This window comes from Schistocerca americana, chromosome 3, assembly GCF_021461395.2.
Source record: "Schistocerca americana isolate TAMUIC-IGC-003095 chromosome 3, iqSchAmer2.1, whole genome shotgun sequence".
NCBI classification, from domain to species: Eukaryota; Metazoa; Arthropoda; class Insecta; order Orthoptera; family Acrididae; genus Schistocerca; species Schistocerca americana.
Window position 1 is genome coordinate 698,672,506 of NC_060121.1, and position 20,433 is coordinate 698,692,938.

The following is a 20,433-nucleotide window of genomic DNA, read 5'->3' on the forward strand; positions in this document are numbered from 1 at the left end:
ATTCCTTTGCAGCAGTTTTAAATAGGTGGTCGATGCAGTATGTCATAGACTCATATTCAGTTCCACCGACAGAGGAGTTGCAGGCAAAATTTTCAGGCAGTCAGTAATTTTCCTGCATCTACCTGCGCAGTGTATACCTACAGTTGTCAGTGGGTGCCACCTCTTGTAATTTCTTAGTGCTTAACACCCCCTCTGGGTTTTATCAGCTCAATCACTTGCAATTTGGAATTTTGTCTGTGCCAGTGATTTATCAACAATATTTGTCCCAGTTGACTCAGGATACTTCTTCTTCTGTCAACTACCTCGATGACATAATTTGGGTCATGGGCTCCATGTGAAAGGAGCATTTTTGTAATCTGTAGGAGGTTTTCCAACTCTTTCTGGAGAATGGCCTGTGTTGTAAATTGTGAAAATGTAGTTTTTTTCCCCAAATGTGCATTTTTTAAAACATGTTCTTAGCTATGATAGACGAGCACGTCAAGGCCATCATCAACCTGTTCGTGTGCATGAACCTAAATTATCTCCAGTTCTCTTTGGTAAAGATTTCTTATTATGCTAAGTTCATTCTGCAGGCCATGAACATCTGTCATCCTCTTAACCAGCTTCGCCAAACTTGTGATCTGCAGACTGTCAGCAGACTTTCATCCCTCAAGCAGTGTTTGTGTTCCACTTCCTGTTTGGTTTCCTTTACATTGGGTAAACTCTAAACACTTCACAGACTGACCACTTAGAAGAATATCGGGGCAAGAGGACCGTCCCTTTAAGCTAGCACCTGCCAAGGGACAAGTGGCAAGACATCCACACATTACTCTCATATGAAATAAGTCCAGTTTTTGAGCTATAGATGGCTCATACATCAAAAAAATCTTGGCCCAAGCTGTAGTTGGACATGGTCTTTTGAACACAGCAATATGGCTCAAGGTATTGCTGAGACTTGGTCTCCAAAGTTTTAAGCCTGGCTGCCGATGCCTTCCAGTTTGGCAGTGGTGCAGTTCTATTGCATCAGAACGCACATGACATCGAGCAGTCCATCACTTAATGCTTCGAAGATTAATTCTGGGATGCAACATAGCTACTCACAGGTTGAAAAAGAGGCAATCTGTAATTTTTGGAATTAAAAAGTGTGATGACCTTTTTTGTATGGAGCAAAGTTCTTGCTCATCTCTGACTACAAACCCCTGGTTTCCTTACTGGGACCTCGCTTTCAGCTGTGGAGTCGGACTGCCCACCGGATGCAGAGATGGCCTATGTTTCTCAGTAATTACTGCCATGACTTTCAACAATGTTTTACCACCCAGTATACTAATGCAGATGCGCTATCACGGTTACCAGCAGGATCCAATCCAGAGATCAATCAACAGGAGGCTCTCATTTTCAAATTGGACAATATCTTACAGCAGACATTGTTGGATTTTAATTTTATGGCTCGGGGGACCACAGCTGTGAACCTGCTTTTCTGGAAAATAGTTTCACCAGTCCAAATGGGATAGCTCGAGTGTGCTCCTTCATTAGCAGATGCAGCGTGGCTTATGTTTTGACTGCCTTGGAATCTGCTCAGTGATGTTGTGCTTGCCACACAAGGGCGAAGTTGTGAGTGGTCCCTATGGCATTGTGTACTCGCATACTTCATTTGCTGCATGTGTTTAACTGGCAGTAATTCCCATATGAAAGCTTTAGCATGGCACCACATCTATACGATTGACCAGAATATTAAAAATCTTGTGCAGGCTTGGGTGACTTGTGCACAGAACGAGGTTGTGCTGTCACCAGTTCCGAAGAACCCTTAAGGTAGTGTGTCGAAATTTCCTGGCTCCTTTTTGGGAAGCATGTGGTTGTTGGTGATCGATGCAGTGTCAAGTTTCCTGTATGTTGCAAACTTTCTTCCACATCAACAGCAACTATTTGCGTGTTATTGATCATTTTTGCTATCAAGGGCTCTCCCCAGACTCTCATCTCCAATAATGGTTGGCAATTTGTGTCATGGGAGTTTACAAGTTTTTGCATCCATAATGGTGTCCAGCACCTGGCTACCACGCCATTTCACCCAGCATCTAACCCATAGGTGGAGTGAACCATGTGAATGTTCATAACTGCCACTAGACAGTGGCCTGTCGAGTTTTTTTGGCTCATACTGGATGATGGTGGTTAACATGTGCAGTCCGGCAGATCAGTTGCACCAGCGCCATTTGCAGGGTGTTTTCAAGTTGTTGCAACCTGAGTCACATGCCTTGGACTGTCATGGCCCACTATGTTTTCCTCACAGGGCTGTCTTTTGGACTCAGTTGTTTTGCCGGCAGCAGGGGTGGTTGCTGGGTCTAGTGCTGAGTGACAAAGATCAGCATTTGTTGGTGGTGGGTGTCAGCTGTGACCAGTTGAAGCATCATTCCAGTCAGGTGTATCCATGACTTGTTGGACCCTCAGTGCCATCATCTCTGAGCCAACTAGGAGATAGGATTGGACGCAATGTTGTTCCAGTGGGAGGTTCCCACTTGGAGCAGTGTGCTCACCTGCTGTCTCAGCTACAACACCATCTACTGTCCTGTCTTCAACTACAGGGTAGGGTGCCAATGGGATACCTCCCACCACTACTGATAAAGAGCCCATGGTATTTCAGTCAGTGTCCTTCCCCCACTTGCCAGTGGATCATTCCTTATGCTCATCAGTGCCCTAGGAGCAACTGTTACCCCATCCTCCGTAATCTTCCGCCACTCCATCGGAGCCAGCTGCACCAGTGTTGCTGGTGGTTGATCCACTGTTGTAGAATCTCACCTCCTCTCTTGTTGCGCAATGGAGGCTGCTGCAGAAACCAAGCCATTCTTGGTCCTACGTGACCTTTTCGGTGGGGGAGGGGGGAGAGGGATTAATTATCCCTGCCACCAAATGTCGAGTAGATGCAGTTGACGTGTCTAGGTTATTGCAATGGAATAGTGCAAAATGCTGTTACGGAGGGTTTATGTGAATGGTGGTGTGGGGAGAGACTTCAACTTAAGTGTTTACTTGCCTGTGGCAGTAGGCCTGCCCCGGCGATTGTTACACAGACTTAAACTACCTTGGATCAGACCTTCCCCTCTCACTATGCACTGTTTTCAATATGCTCGGTTTGTTCTATTGTCCACACATTGCCGTGTTGTGTTATGCTATGTGCTTATTCCTGTGTGGTGTTCACACACTCTGCTCCCCTGTAGATTGACTCAGATATTGTTTCATTCCCTTTTTCCGCGTTCAGCTTCCTGGCTCGTAGTCGAGCTACCATCAGCTGGTATAGTCATATTTTGTGCTGACAGTGATGCTTTCGTGCATTGTCACACCTGTGCAGGTACAAAAATAACTAAAATACTAACAGCAGCAATTACTAAGACTCCATTAGAAAAAGCTAAGTTAATACTGATACCTCTGTAATTAATATAGCTCTGAAAGGAGACTGTACATTGTATTGTGAGAACTTTCTTACAAGTATCTGACTGAAAACAGAATAATGATATCTTAAATGTTCTGAGAATATTTAAAGTAAACATCTTACTGAACCACCCATATACTCGAGAAGCATTGAAGTTCAGCCACTCTACACGAGACAAAATCCTCCTTAAAATTTACTGTATTGTCTATTTCAACTAAAACTGTAAATTTTTACACCTGTTCTGCTGGACAAAACATAGTGTTGCCAACAGAACCATTCCTCAAGCACTTGAGATTGCAGAAAATCTATTATACATTGCATACCTTTAGCAATGTATAATGATGAAAACTTTGTCATAGATATCTCCTCTCTTTATTATAAAAGACATTGTGTGCTCCTGTGACTAATTAGCATTTTATTTTGATCTACTCTTTGTGGGCCATATAAAGTTTTCTGTATTCATTTACTGTTGTTGCTTCCAGATGGTATATGCACCTTGTTGGTAGTGTTTTTAAATGAAGAGTTGGAAACAGTTATGTTTCTACAAGTAGCCATGGTTTTCAGAAGATGATTCAGACAGAACTCCACAGACTTCAACAAGTCTAATGCAGCTGAGGTGCAGTAAAAGCCCCAGAGATTTCTTGCTAATGATTATTTCTCCTTAACAGCCATCTACCACATAGGTACACAACACATCTTGAGATCGTATTTCATAAAATTGTCTTTTGGTTGTGCTCCATTCCTTTTTATCAAAGAGATTTTTATATGTTCATCGATAGCCACCCCAGTGGTAAAACTTCTTTTAGTATATGATTGGTTTCAACATTTGTACTGAAGCCGTTTTCAGGTGGGTCTTAAAATTGTGGTGTGCTGAAGCAATGTCAAACAATTAAATCCTTAATCAAAATATCCATGGGTATGCTGCCGGTCTATAGCATCCAATGGGCACAATATTTCGGCGATCATACATGTCGCCATCATCAGGTGAACTGACGGACTGAGCTCCTGTGAACGTTCCGGCACGGAGATCCGTACGCTGTGGCTGCTCGGAGGGAGCTGGGTTCGGTCGCAGCGGCGGCCGATTTAAATACCCTCCGCCCGCGGCGCGCTCTCTCCGCCGTCCGCGCCGTATGGATCTCCGTGCCGGCGCGTTCACAGGAGCTCAGTCCGTCAGTTCACCTGATGATGGCGACATGTATGATCGCCGAAATATTGTGCCCGTTGGACACTATAGACCGGCAGCATACCCGTGGATATTTTGATTATCAAATACGCCGGGAGAAACTCAAGAATAACATCAATTAAATCCTTAATTGGCCATACACTAAAATGAAGAATATTTTACCAACTGGAGTGGTATTCAATAGTCCTGTACACAGTTGCAAAGTATCAGTGACTTCCAAACATAAAGAAACTAGTAATTTTAGTGTGTACCATCTCAGTGCTGCTAAAATTTTTATTATGCTGCAACTAGTTTTGACAATCTATGTGATGCTCTGGCAGACTTAACAGTTAAAAATGGTATATACTGGATGTCTAGTGTTTTAAAATATGTCACATATGTAGTTAGTACTGTGGAAAGGAGTGGGCATCAGCTAGCCTTTTAAGTTTTTCACTAAATACTCTGTGAAATAGTCAACATTGGGATTGGCAGCCGCAAGCACTCACAACTTATATGTCCATAAGACACATTATTAACAAAAATTGCATAAAGTTCGCAAAGAACAGTACAGGTAAATTTCTAAGTATAGAGTTGTAAGCACCAGTGCACAGAACGAAATTACTAGGTCACACATGCTGAAAAATTTATATGTCCGAATCATTGATTACTCTATCATGCACTCCATTAGCAACTTGCAAAAATAAACGAAGTCCTGCACACTGTACAAGCCCAGTAAAATCAGCTGTCTGACTGTAGCGCACCTTCAACAAAGAGACTTTGATGTATTTCTGTGTGGGACATTGTCCTCTGCCTGCCCATGACAGTGTACCATAGTGAGGGATTCACTTGTTTTGGACATATGTGATGAGTGTATTCCAGTTTGCTTTATATACTGTTTTTTACTATTACGAGAAAGCAACTGTACATTTAAATGGGATATGTCTTCTGTTTAAGCTTATAATTGTGTGTCTGTGGTGCTTGTTTTAAACTTCAAAGACTTTCCTAGATTCCAGCCTAAACTTTTATGTTGGAAGTTTTACTGTGTCACAGAGTGACTGGGCTATTTGTTTTAAGTTTAATTTAGCTTCTTCATCCACTTGTTGTACTTACTTTTAGGTAACGGTGTAAGAACTAGTGTAGTTCTACAATGATGTTTGCTTACTGTAGTGGAAACTTACAAAAATCCTGTCCTCGTCATTTTTCCTTCCATCACATTTTCAAACTCAACAGTCAGGCTCACTGTAGATAAAAATAGAGAAAAACATCCCACCCACAAAAAAAAAGTTGACAACATGTGGATAGGGTGTTGTGGTTCAGATACACATAAATCAATTATGAAGTTTGAGAAATTATTGTAGCAACTTCAACCAATCATCTTTTTGCAGATATAATAATAATAACACAAAGTAGTCAAATGGGAAGTTATATCAGAGCAACCTAAAGAAAAACAGACAGACCAAAGTGGCTGGATGAGCGTAAACCAGCATTTTCAGAAAGAATGAAAGCCTATTGGAAGAAGAAGAAGAAGAACTCAAAGAAAAAATGATGGAGTTATTTACTTAACGTCTTTCATTTCTGGGGAGAATTTGCCCATAATAATAATAAGTTTCCAAATTTGTCAAGCTCATTATAAATTGATAATGGAGCAAATTGAGTAACTAAATGTTTGGAACCACTAGTGCACATATAATGTCTCTTCAGAAAATTCCAGAACATTTGTAATATCACACGAGTGGTGTGTTGGAGTGAAATGCCGTTGGCACCCCTGCATACACCTGTGTTCAATACCTAATTGCCGGAAGTTTCATTGTTGTATGTCTGTTAATTATTGTTATGTTGAGTAGACCATTATGCCACACAGTTTCTGAATTTCGAGATGGAAGAGTTAGAGGAGCAATGCGTCTGTATTAAATTTTTGCATGAAACTCAAGAAAACATTTACAGACACACACCAAATGATGCAGGAAGCCTACGGTGGTGATTGCTCAAGCCATACTTGGTGTTCCAAATGGTTCACGCGGTTTAAAAATGGCCAGAGTGAAGTTAAAGATGACACTCGTTTAGGATGCTATTCAGTGTCTACCGACAACACTTATAACAGTGATGTCAATGAAATTGTGCATGCCAGTTGACGACTGACAGTCCAAGAGATTGCAGGACTATCCAAGAGTTTGCAGAAGAATGTAACATTTCAGTTGGATCATATCATGAAATCCCGACACAGTATCTTGGAATGCATTGTTTTGCTATCAATTTCATCCCACATCTCTTTCAGTCAAGACAAGGACATTTGTCTCGCAATCTGTGAAGAGCTTTTGGATCGCACAAATTAGGATGATATGTTATGCAACTGGTGGCGAGATGTGGGTCCTTTCTTCACAATGGGTCAGAAGGGTTCTTCAAGACCAAAAAAAGCTCATCAGGTCAGGTCAAATGTCATAGCCATGCTTATAGTTTCTTTTGGCTTTGAAGAATTAAGTCGTCATGAATTCGTACCCCAAGGACAAACTGTTAATCGATGGTACTGTTGGGATGTGCTGTGATGCCTGCGAGAAAATTTGAGAAGGAAATGGTCTGAAATGTGATGAGACAATTCATGGCTCTTGCATCATGATAATCCCTGTTGGTGCATGCCTATTGCACAAAAAACGAAATCGCTGTGCTGCCTCATCGTCTATACTCTCCAGACCTGTCCCCTGTGGACTTTTTTCTTATTTCCAAAGTTGAAAATCCCATTGAAAAGATGAAGATTTGCAACAATAAATGAGGTAAAAGAAAATTCGCAGACGGTGCTTTGTGCGCTCCAGCAAGAGACGTACCAAGACTGCTTCCGGAAGTGGACACCACATTGGGAACAGTGTATCAATTGTGGAGGAGAGTATTTTGAAGGAGACCATGCACAATAAGTAAAAGGCAAGTGCAGAAAAATGTTGTGGACAAAGTTCCCGAATTTTTTGAACAGATCTCGTAAATTACTCAGGTATTATACGAAATGGAGGAGGGACATGATTGTTTGCACAAATGAAAAACAAATTCTAGAGATGAAAGTAACGGCGTGAATTTTCTTTGCTGATGTAACGATATACAGCTTCGTTCATTTGCCACAACTTTGAAGAAAACTATTGTCACCAAAGCTAGTAGGTGGTGACCTTTGTCATGTTCAAAATGTGCAAGATGTAGACAGCTGATTGCTTCGATTGTGATATGCTACTTTTGGAAAACTAGGGCCTCCGCTCGTCCTTGTGATTCCCAATTCTTCACAGAAAGATTGTCTGCCATTTATTCTTCAGCATTCAGACTTTTTTGACTACACCTAACTGTCTGTCACTTGATGGTGCATTGATGCTATAAATTTGCAACAACTTAGCATTGCTTGTTGTAGCGTTTTCCCCTTCAAATGCAGAAAATGAATTACGTCACGATAGAACACTATTAGTGGGCTACACCATTTTACTTTGGCTTCTCTATTGATGTGCTACAGTACTGTGACACATGGATATCAGTATGCACCACGACTTCAGACATGTACTGGCAAACTGTTGTGGCTTGGTCTATGCCGATGAGTTACGTCCCTCTGAATGAATGCACCAGTGTAGTGTTCTGAGACCAATACATAATAATAGTCAGAGTCCAGAAACAGTAATTCATAACATCTTACAGAAACTTCGGTGAGAACTCTGAACACAAGTGTACCAAACTTGTAATACTATAATCTCTGCCTGAGGTTAAGTCCAAATAGCAATACAGTAATTGTCTGTGCAGGTTGTACAGTTATAGATTCATCACTACTTCGCCTTATTCCTGGATGGTGCCCTAATTAATCCACTGTCGCGACTCAGTGATATGACTCTGGGATGAGACTCCATGTTTAGACCTCAACTGCAGCCTTCAGTCACAAGTTATAATACCAAGTGAATAACTGCAGTGAAGTCACGTGATTGGCTGCTGCTGTTAGAGACAGTGAGCTCATTCCTGGTTGGCTTTCCTGGGCAGATGATGTCACTGAACCTTGGATTGGTGCCTGCGGGATATATGGCAGAGTAGTTCCTCCATTGAAGGTGACCTCTGTTGAGCAGCTATCAGACTGGCTCTGCTCACTGTGTTGCCTGCAGTGCTGGAAACTTGGAATGCAGCTTGTAGGAAGGGATGTATCTGGTAGGGGTAGCCAGATATCCAAAACAAACAAAAAAGTTTTTTGAGTTGATGATTAAAACTTTGATTCATAGTAAAGTCCATAGTAATAGCAGCAAAATAATAAACATAAAGCACAATACCATCACTCAGTCGAGAGTATCCTCACTCCCTAGGGTGAAGAGGACAAGAAAGAATAACGAATGGAGAGAAAACATTTTGAGATGTTATATCATAAAACTCTAGCATCATTCAGATAGATGTAATACCAGTATGGAAATTCACTTGTTAACCAAAGTAACTGTCCCTTCAGCCCACCCTTTCCTCCGTAAAACCTTCATGTTAAATAAAAAGGGGAACCTCAGTGTGTGGTGTCCATATTCCAGTGAAATAAGAAATGGACCCAGGGATCACATGGAGGAATTAAAGTTTCAACTCGGGAAAGAGATGACTTTAGAGAAAGTAATAAATCTGTGTTGAGAGACTACAATTTTCGTAGTAAAGATAACCCTAGTGAGAGGGCTTATAATGGAATGGCAATCATTGTCAGGGACTGTTGCTACTCCAGACTCATTTCCCAGCAATGAACTCCGAGCAGATGCTGTGGAGTGCCTCTTTAATAGTATTAAACTGTGCTCCACTTATTTACCAAACAATGAAAAACTAAGAGAGGCTCCCAAGGAACTGATCAAGAAACACCTCCATGCAATTCACTTGATAAAAAGATTTCAGTCCACATGATGCATCCTGTTGTTCTTGAACCTGGCATAGAAGTTCAATCATAGCTTTGTTGTATCACAGGACATATGGCTTGCTAGCAGATTAATGCATTTCAGCACAACATGGGTATTGTGCACAATTAGTCTACCTATCTGCCCAATTAACCTTTCTGCTGCCATTAGATAGCAGGTAACCACATACCTCCACTTCATTAACTATATTGCTGTATGTATGTGTGCCTCAGTTGGGAGGCTGCAATTATATCTTTAAGCCTGCTGTGCTACATACTTTTCCAGTATAGTGTGGGAAATATATATTTCAGGCCCATTTACTTCGTAAATAAAATCCTACAAGGAAATATTTTATCACCGTACTTTGTATTGGCTTAACACTATGACCTGACATCCTCATCTCTGTCATCTCGGCATAATATACTCAAATCATGAAAATGTGTATAAGAAGAATACACTCCTGGAAATGGAAAAAAGAACACATTGACACCGGTGTGTCAGACCCACCATACTTGCTCCGGACATTGCGAGAGGGCTGTACAAGCAATGATCACACGCACGGCACAGCGGACACACCAGGAACCGCGGTGTTGGCCATCGAATGGCGCTAGCTGCGCAGCATTTGTGCACCGCCGCCGTCAGTGTCAGCCAGTTTGCCGTGGCATACGGAGCTCCATCGCAGTCTTTAACACTGGTAGCATGCCGCGACAGCGTGGACGTGAACCGTATGTGCAGTTGACGGACTTTGAGCGAGGGCGTATAGTGGGCATGCGGGAGGCCGGGTGGACGTACCGCCGAATTGCTCAACATGTGGGGCGTGAGGTCTCCACAGTACATCGATGTTGTCGCCAGTGGTCGGCGGAAGGTGCACGTGCCTGTCGACCTGGGACCGGACCGCAGCGACGCACGGATGCACGCCAAGACCGTAGGATCCTACGCAGTGCCGTAGGGGACTGCACCGCCACTTCCCAGCAAATTAGGGACACTGTTGCTCCTGGGGTATCGGGGAGGACCATTCGCAACCGTCTCCATGAAGCTGGGCTACGGTCCCGCACACCGTTAGGCCGTCTTCCGCTCATGCCCCAACATCGTGCAGCCCGCCTCCAGTGGTGTCGCGACAGGCGTGAATGGAGGGACGAATGGAGACGTGTCATCTTCAGCGATGAGAGTCGCTTCTGCCTTGGTGCCAATGATGGTCGTATGCGTGTTTGGCGCCGTGCAGGTGAGCGCCACAATCAGGACTGCATACGACGGAGACACACAGGGCCAACACCCGGCATCATGGTGTGGGGAGCGATCTGCTACACTGGCCGTACACCACTGGTGATCGTCGAGGGGACACTGAATAGTGCACGGTACATCCAAACCGTCATCGAACCCATCGTTCTACCATTCCTAGACCGGCAAGGGAACTTGCTGTTCCAACAGGACAATGCACGTCCGCATGTATCCCGTGCCACCCAACGTGCTCTAGAAGGTGTAAGTCAACTACCCTGGCCAGCAAGATCTCCGGATCTGTGCCCCATTGAGCATGTTTGGGACTGGATGAAGCGTCGTCTCACGCGGTCTGCACGTCCAGCACGAACGCTGGTCCAACTGAGGCGCCAGGTGGAAATGGCATGGCAAGCCGTTCCACAGGACTACATCCAGCATCTCTACGATCGTCTCCATGGGAGAATAGCAGCCTGCATTGCTGCGAAAGGTGGATATACACTGTACTAGTGCCGACATTGTGCATGCTCTGTTGCCTGTGTCTATGTGCCTGTGGTTCTGTCAGTGTGATCATGTGATGTATCTGACCCCAGGAATGTGTCAATAAAGTTTCCCCTTCCTGGGACAATGAATTCACGGTGTTCTTATTTCAATTTCCAGGAGTGTATATCCAATGTTCTCTGTCATGGCATGTAGGCTGGCTATAGGCACCTACTGTACCAGATTTTTGACCAGTTTGTGCACTGAAGTTGGTCAGTTGCCTTTCGTCCTTTGTCTGTGACACACTGTTGTATATTTGTTAACATTGCAGTACAGGCTCTAACTGTTCGTTTTCTCACCATCTATCATCAGTGAAACCCTTTGGAAGCAGGGCAAAACAGCTCTGTGTAGAATTACCTGGAAGGGATTTTATTGTAATATACACTGATGGTTGTAAACCATTTTATAAATGTCATTACATTCTACGGGTAGAAGTATCTCAAGATTGAAGTGGTAATAAGCTTATTCTTCCCACAGCGCTGTATTTGGATGCAGGTGGAGTGATACACACAGACTCTGTCACAGTAGTTGCTATTTTAGATTTATCATTATAATTGTATAAAATTAAAGTTCAACATCCTTGTACTCTTCAGTGAAAGAGCATCAAAAGAAAATCAGTATAAATCATCATTTTCCACTTAGTAATAACATCAGTAAAGTGAACCAAAGTGCATGCTACAAGGGACAGAATATAATTTCGTGAGCTGCTATTGAGACAAAGCTCTGGCTGCTTTTCCTGAGAGACCTGTAGGCAAGCTATCATAACCATGTAATATTTTAGAATGTGTTGGCAATGGGAAGCAGACATAACTTCTGTAGTCCATTTTTATTAAACTTTCATATGAATGCACTTGGTATTTGTCCGTTGTGTGTGGTATGCAGGACCATCATATTTAAAAACATTATGTACAATTAAGGAATTGAGCTGGCTATCATGGTTTTTAATATTGGTCCCATGTTTCCACATTTTGACTGTCTGACAAAATTACTGTGTTTAGTGCAGAACCATAGGCAATCTGGAAGGCAATGGAACAAATGTGTTATTGAAAACAAAAATACTATGTGCTCAGTTTCATTTAATGCCCTTTGAGTAATGTACCTGACAGATAAAATGATGAAAACATACAGAATGACCTTGTGCATCATTCAGGGAACAGAGAAATTTGGAGAAATGAGCAAGCAGGTATAGTGATTGTGGCTTGTGAGACTCACAATGCAACGTAATGTGCAATTTCCTTGCAGAATATTCTCTTAGAAGGGAAAGTTACCCTGATACACAAATGTAAATGTGTGTGTGTGTGTGGGGGGGGGGGGGGGGGGTGTTAGAAAATATGGTATTATACTCTGCAATAATTTTAGATGAATTGTGCAGAAAGAAAATCATGATCATCAATCAGTCACTGCTTTTTCCCAATCCTGATGATGATGGAAGCCATTTTTCGAATTCATTTGGCAGATAAGCAAATGGAAAAATTTTCCTCGGCAGCCAATCTGTATTTGATGCAAGGGATCCTCTTTTTTTTGCCATTCATGATTCCCCATCGTTTTGATTTATATCTTATGATATTTTGTTTATCTAATAGCTTGTATAATAATTCTGTTGGTACATAATTTAACTAACGTGTGTGACCCTCTTAGTAATATCATTTTGTACTTGACTTGCATATTTACTGTCACATAGTTACGCCAATAAATTGACATGTCTTTCCTTTTCTAAATTTCAGCGGAAATTGCTTGACTTAAGCCTAGGGTTTGCAGGTGGGGTAATGATTGCAGCATCTTACTGGTCTTTGCTTGCCCCAGCTATTGAAATGGCTGAAGAATCTGATTTGTATGGTAAAGATGGTCGATTTGCGTTTGCTCCTGTGGCAGCTGGATTTTTATTGGGAGCGTTATTTGTTTTTGGAACCGATGCCCTCATTTCATACCTGGGTGTACATTCACCAAACATTATGTTAGGTATGTGCTTGACTGTCATGGAAATGTCAGTTTGTTTTATTAGTGGTGACTTGCATGATATAATTATCTAATATATATAACAAACTGTAGATACTTTACTTTGTGTAAACTATTTTCTGTTCAGCATTTGCATCATCTGGGAAATATCCAAAAGAGGAAACTGTGGATCATCCAACAATTTCCAACGATGAAAGACAGTTTGTCAACAGTCACACATTAATTGAAGGTGCTTATGTTATTAGACTTAAAACATTTTAATTGAGCTTTAGTTTTCATTTATGTAAGAAATTTTTTCTCCTACATCAGGGCAGAAGGTATATTAACTCATTTTAAAGAAAAACTATGGAAGTTCTTTTAAAACAATTTCAGTGCTTGAAGGCATTGAATTGTTGTAGGAAAGCAGCTTCTCAATTTGTATATTACTGTGTAGTTGCCTGTGTAATAATTCTTACTGCACATAGCTCATAGTTCTGGTGGGGAAACGTATAGTGCATTTATAATTGTAGCAAACTGGCATCATCACTCTGCGTTTACCTTATTGCTTATAAAGTAGATGGTTTTATGGTATATGTTGCATGTTCCGCATGATTGACGCAAACATGATAAATAATGCTCTTCTCTGTTATAATTAATAAAATGTTTTTAATTTTATGCATGGACCTTTATTGTACTACAGTGCATGTTTTAGTTCATTTTCCATTGGAGTTGACAGTGTATGTAGCCTAACCAATACCAACAACTGAATCATTGCTGACCAGTATTACACATTCTGCAGACACTTGCAGCATTATTTGATCTGTATATTTTGCCCTAATAATAATAATAATAATAATAATAAGTTCAACTCAACACATTCGCATCTAACTAAAATATTTAACATATCTAAAAACAAAGATGATGTGACTTACCCAACGAAAGTGCTGGCACGTCGATAGACACACAAACAAACACACAAAATTCTAGCTTTCGCAACCAACGGTTGCTTCGTCAGGAAAGAGGGAAGGAGAGGGAAAGACGAAAGGATGTGGGTTTTAAGGGAGAGGGTAAGGAGTCATTCCAATCCCGGGAGTGGAAAGACTCACCTTAGGGGGGAAAAAAGGACGGGTATACACTCGCGCGCACACACACACATATCCATCCACACGTATACAGACACAAGCAGGCATATTCAAAGGCAAAGAGTTTGGGCAGAGATGTCAGTCGAGGCGGAAGTGCAGAGGCAAAGATGTTGTTGAATGACAGGTATGAGTGGCGGCAACTTGAAATTAGCGGAGATTGAGGCCTGGTAGGTAACGGGAAGAGAGGATATATTGAAGAGCAAGTTCCCATCTCCGGAGTTCGGATAGGTTGGTGTTAGTGGGAAGTATCCAGATAACCCGGACGGTGTAACACTGGGCCAAGATGTGCTGGCCGTGCACCAAGGCATGTTTAGCCACAGGGTGATCCTCACTACCAACAAACACTGTCTGCCTGTGTCCATTCATGCGAATGGACAGTTTGTTGCTGGTCATTCCCACATAGAATGCGTCACAGTGTAGGCAGGTCAGTTGGTAAATCACGTGGGTGCTTTCACACGTGGCTCTGCTTGTGATCGTGTACACCTTCCGGGTTACAGGACTGGAGTAGGTGGTGGTGGGAGGGTGCATGGGACAGGTTTTACACTGGGGGCGGTTACAAGGGTAAGAGCCAGAGGGTAGGGAAGGTGGTTTGGGGCTTTCATAGGGATGAACTAACAGGTTACGAAGGTTAGGTGGACGGCGGAAAGACACTCTTGGTGGAGTGGGGAGGATTTCATGAAGGATGGATCTCATTTCAGGGCAGGATTTGAGGAAGTCGTATCCCTGCTGGAGAGCCACATTCAGAGTCTGATCCAGTCCCGGAAAGTATCCTGTCACAAGTGGGGCACTTTTGGGGTTCTTCTGTGGGAGGTTCTGGGTTTGAGAGGATGAGGAAGTGGCTCTGGTTATTTGCTTCTGTACCAGGTCGGGAGGGTAGTTGCGGGATGCGAAAGCTGTTGTCAGGTTACTTCCCACTAACACCAACCTATCCGAACTCCGGAGATGGGAACTTGCTCTTCAATATATCCTCTCTTCCCGTTATCCACCAGGCCTCAATCTCCGCTAATTTCAAGTTGCCGCCACTCATACCTCACCTGTCATTCAACAACATCTTTGCTTCTGTGTGTGTGTGTGTGTGTGTGTGTGTGTGTGTGTGTGTGTGTGTGTGTATCCTGTCACAAGTGGGGCACTTTTGGGGTTCTTCTGTGGGAGGTTCTGGGTTTGAGAGGATGAGGAAGTGGCTCTGGTTATTTGCTTCTGTACCAGGTCGGGAGGGTAGTTGCGTGAGTGTATACCCGTCCTTTTTCCCCCTAAGGTAAGTCTTTCCGCTCCCGGGATTGGAATGACGCCTTACCCTCTCCCTTAAAACCCACATCCTTTCGTCTTTCCCTCTCCTTCTCTCTTTCCTGACGAAGCAACCGTTGGTTGCGAAAGCTAGAATTTTGTGTGTATGTTTGTGTTTGTTTGTGTGTCTATTGACGTGCCAGCGCTTTCGTTTGGTAAGTCACATCATCTTTGTTTTTAGATATATCTTATCTTTGTTTTTAGATATATTTTTCCCACGTGGAATGTTTCCGTCTATTATATTCATAAATTATTTAACAGTTACATTGCAGACCCATACACATTCCCTGATACACTTACACATGGAAGAACTTATCTGAAACCTAAAGATCAAGCAGACACAGCAAACCCAGCTAAATATCGCCCCATAACGTGCCTACCAACAATATACAAAATATTAACTCCAGTCATTACACAGAAATTAATGACACATACAACACAGAACAAAATTATAAATGAAGAACAAAAAGGCTGTTGCAAAGGAGCACGAGGATGTAAAGAGCAACTGATAATAGATGCAGAGGTGACATATCAAGCTAAAACTAAACAAAGGTCACTACACTACGCATACATTGATTACCAAAAAGTTTTTGATAGTGTACCCCACTCATGGTTACTACAAATATTGGAAATATACAAAGTAGATCCTAAATTGATACAGTTCCTAAACATAGTAATGAAAAATTGGAAAACCACACTTAATATCCAAATAAATTCAAATAATATCACATCACAGCCAATACAGATTAAGCATGGAATATACCAAGGAGACTCATTAAGTCCTTTCTGGTTCTGCCTTGCTCTGAACCCACTATCCAACATGCTAAATAATACAAATTATGGATACAATATTACTGGAACATACCCACACAAAATCACACATTTGCTATACATGGATGATCTAAAACTACTGGCAGCAACAAATCAACAACTCAACCAATTACTAAAGCTAACAGAAGTATTCAGCAATGATATAAATATGGCTTTTGGAACAGACTAATGTAAGAAAAATAGCATAGTCAAGGGAAAACACACTAAACAGGAAGATTGCATATTGGATAACCACAGCGACTGCATAGAAGCGATGGAAAAAACAGATGCCTATAAATATCTAGGATACTGACAAAAAATAGGAATAGATAGTACAAATATTAAAGAAGAACTGAAAGAAAAATATAGACGAAGACTAACAAAAATACTGAAAACAGAATTGACAGCAAGAAATAAGACAAAAGCTATAAATACTTTTGCTATACCAATATTGACCTACTCATTTGGAGTAGTGAAATGGAGTAACACAGACCTAGAAGCACTCAATACACTTACACGTCACAATGCCACAAATATAGAATACATCACATACATTCAGCAACTGAAAGATTCACGTTAAGCAGAAAGGAAGGAGGAAAGGGATTTATCGACATAAAAAACCTACGTTATGGACAGGTAGACAATTTAAGAAAATTCTTTATAGAATGAGCAGAAACTAGCAAAATACACAAAGCAATCACTCATATAAATACATCGGCTACACCACTGCAATTTCATAACCACTTCTACAACCCTTTAGATCACTTAACATCAACAGATACGAAGAAAGTAAATTGGAAAAAGAAAACACTTCATGGCAAGCACCCGTATCATCTAACACAGCCACACATCGATCAAGACGCATCCAACGCATGGCTAAGAAAAGGCAATATATACAGTGAGACGGAAGGATTCATGATTGCAATACAGTATCAAACAATAAACACCAGATATTACAGCAAGCATATTATTAAAGATCCCAATACCACAACAGATAAATGCAGACTGTGCAAACAACAAATAGAAACAGTAGATCACATCACAAGCAGGTGTACAATACTAGCAAATACAGAATACCCCAGAAGACATGACGATGTAGCAAAAATAATACATCAACAGCTTGCCTTACATCAACAACTTATAAAACAACACGTTCCCACATACAAGTATGCACCACAAAATGTACTGGAGAATGATGAATACAAATTATACTGGAACAGAACCATTATAACAGATAAAACAACACCACATAACAAACCTGACATCATACTCACCAATAAAAAGAAGAAATTAACACAACTAAATGAAATATCCATACCCAATACAACAAATATACAAAAGAAAACAGGAGAAAAAAATTGAAAAATACATCCAACTGGCTGAGAAAGTCAAGGACATGTGGCATCAGGATAAAGTTGACATTATACCAATTATACTATTAACTACAGGAGTCATACCACACAATATCCACCAGTACATCAATGCAATACAGCTACATCCAAACTTATATATACAACTACAGAAATCCGTAATTATTGATACATGTTCAATTACCCGAAAGTTCCTAAATGCAATATAACATATACCGTACAGTTAAAAGGAAGTGACGCTTGATCAAGGTCCGCGTCACTTTTCATTTTTGACCAGACATAACGTCTGAGAAAAGAAAGAAAGAACAATAATAATAATAATAATGGTTTACAAGTTTTTGGGGTTGTGGCAGAGTTTTCATATATTTGTTATTTACTGTAAATCATCTGGGTGTGCTATGATTTGATCCTGTAATGTTTCAATATTAGAAGCTACTATAATAAAAAAGTAAATAAATAACGATCTGTCTGTACTTAAGTTCAGGGGCAACAACTTGCGTTACAGCTGATAAACACATGAAGCTAGATAACAGTACTCCTAACTAATGGAGTCACTGTTAGGGAAGGGTGGAGAGAGCTTTGCATTTCTATTTCCACATACCAAGTGGGTCACTGTTAACAGACAACCCACCTGAAAACCCAAACATTACTAAACCATCAATTTAACTGAAAAGCAGAGGGTGTGAGACGAGGCTTATTGATTAGGCTCAAACTGTGTGAGTAGAAATAGGTAGATGTGCCTTTCAGGTTTCTAGATTGTCCCACCTGAGTGAGCCATAGGAAAGGTAAAATGCACTCTAAAGTTTTTCTAGTGTGAAGGATCTTTTTAGCAGCAATCATCAAGTGAGTGGCTTGTTACAGTGGTGAAGTGCACTGACTGACAATTTGCTGGCTTGAGTTTGGTTCCCAGTGCTACTGTATTAGTCTCAATGTATTTGTTGTCTGTAGCTGAGATTTTATCATGTAATATTTCACTATTAAAATCTACACTAATGCCATCTGGTAAAAAGAGTCATGGTCTGGTTGGTATGTACCCTCAGGACGAGGAGGAGGAGGAGCAGCAGCTCTCAGTACTACTGACAGAAACATGTGAAGGTGTACTCCTTCATTTGGGATTGCTGTAGGGAAGTTTGGATATCTTGGACTTCCTACCTCCTCATACCAGGTGGAACGTCCTTGCACCAAGTGGCATCCTGTTAACCTAAGATCTGTGTGACATGCTCTCCCTCTCCAGCTACCCTTAACTATATACACTTTTATCCCCTAAAGAAAGCATCTATTGAGTTCTGTTGTAACATGGTAAAAGACAGGGGCATGAGAAACCAACAACTATTTATTATATCATGACATGACAGCATAAACTTAAGTAAGACATACAATTTAATTATGTAGAAATCAATGGTACAGATTGTTAATGCATACAGACTGCTGGTTGGAGCTAGTGCATGGCAATATAAAGAGCATACGCCCACCAGGAGCCACTGGCTCTCTGCTGCAGGCAATTGAGATGCCAGACCATGATCAGTGACCTCTGGTGGGGGCATAAAGCAGCTGAACAGCATGCAACTAAACATGCATGACACACGCAGCAATATGGGCGAATGAGATGTAATGTGCAGGTTATTACATCCCTCCTCCAAGGAGGGAGGAGTGATCAAATGCTTGTTCCTCTGTGATGTGCTGGTGGGTGACACATCCTTAGTGTTGGAAGAGTTGTCCTGGACGTGCACAATTCCAGGTCTGTGCTGGTCCTCAACCTTATGTGGCAGTAGTGGGAATGTTGCCCTACGCCTTCCTCCACTTATAGGAAAGGCCGATGGACTGCCCCAGCACCCCAGAGGCAGAGCCTGGGTGACATCAGAATTGCTGCTAGGTGCCGTAAGCTGAGGAGCCACGTCCAGTGGGAGGGTAGGCGGCACCAACAGGAGGGTACAGGTGCCCTTGTCAACACAGGAGGAGTGCAAGAGGCATCTGGAAGTGCCTGTGTTGGTGCAGAATGCATCAAATGGCCAAACTGCATCATCTGCATGGGAGTGGTCCCCTTGTGGGAAGATGGGTGGACATGGCTGGGGCAGTGTGTTGCCACAGTGAACTGTTATGCCAGTGGGTGCCATTGCAGAAGCGAAAATTCTAAAAAGAGGTGAGCTGAAAAACCAGTGTATGAGGGAAGCATTCAACAGAAGAAACGGAGAACATTGCTGCAAGAATTGTATGTGCTGCAGTAGATAAGCCAAAAATATCATAAGGAAATATGTAAAGGGCATTAATGACCAGCTGTCAAGAAATGTCTAAAAAGGGTTGAGCAATGTTGACATTGATTCTGTCCCAAGATAGCATAGGTGCTGGCCAAGGGGAAAAAACTGGACGGATCCCAGTAGTAAAGGATGCACTACCGAATAACTTTGTTAGGCACTAGGCACAGGATCACATCCCTGAACGCAAAGGCTGCAAAGGTTGCGGGAGAGGTTGTACACCAAAACAACTCTGAGATGGACGTGGCTGCGTGAGGCACAGAGAAAAAATTCAACATTGGCGGCTAATGCACGGGTGCGTGAGTGATGATAAAAAGACAGCAAATGACACGAGACAGCAAAAGAGAGTGAAGACGGTCCTGAACCAGGGGATAATCGACACAACTACTAAGAGAGGCAGGCCAGATCGTGAAAAAGGGATCACTTAACAGAACAACTGAGAGAGGGAGGCCTTTCTTGAAAAGGAG

General features: G+C 41.9%; 1 protein-coding gene across 4 annotated transcripts in view; it reads left to right on the forward strand.

Annotated features, from left to right (window-relative positions):
• LOC124607076 (zinc transporter ZIP11) overlaps positions 1–20,433 on the forward strand; it is a 436,282-nt gene that overhangs the window by 15,330 nt on the left and 400,519 nt on the right. The window contains exons 1-3 of one of the 4 annotated variants that reach the window (XM_047139251.1): positions 3,917–4,080; positions 12,898–13,132; positions 13,257–13,358. The exons of 1 other annotated variant lie outside the window; for it this stretch is intronic. In XM_047139251.1, the coding sequence (XP_046995207.1) occupies positions 12,940–13,132; positions 13,257–13,358 (295 nt within the window). In that variant the 5' untranslated portion in view covers positions 3,917–4,080; positions 12,898–12,939. Of the gene's footprint in view, positions 1–3,916; positions 4,081–12,897; positions 13,133–13,256; positions 13,359–20,433 lie in introns of those variants that run through there. 2 more of the 4 variants (XM_047139249.1, XM_047139250.1) reach the window with 2 other exon arrangements.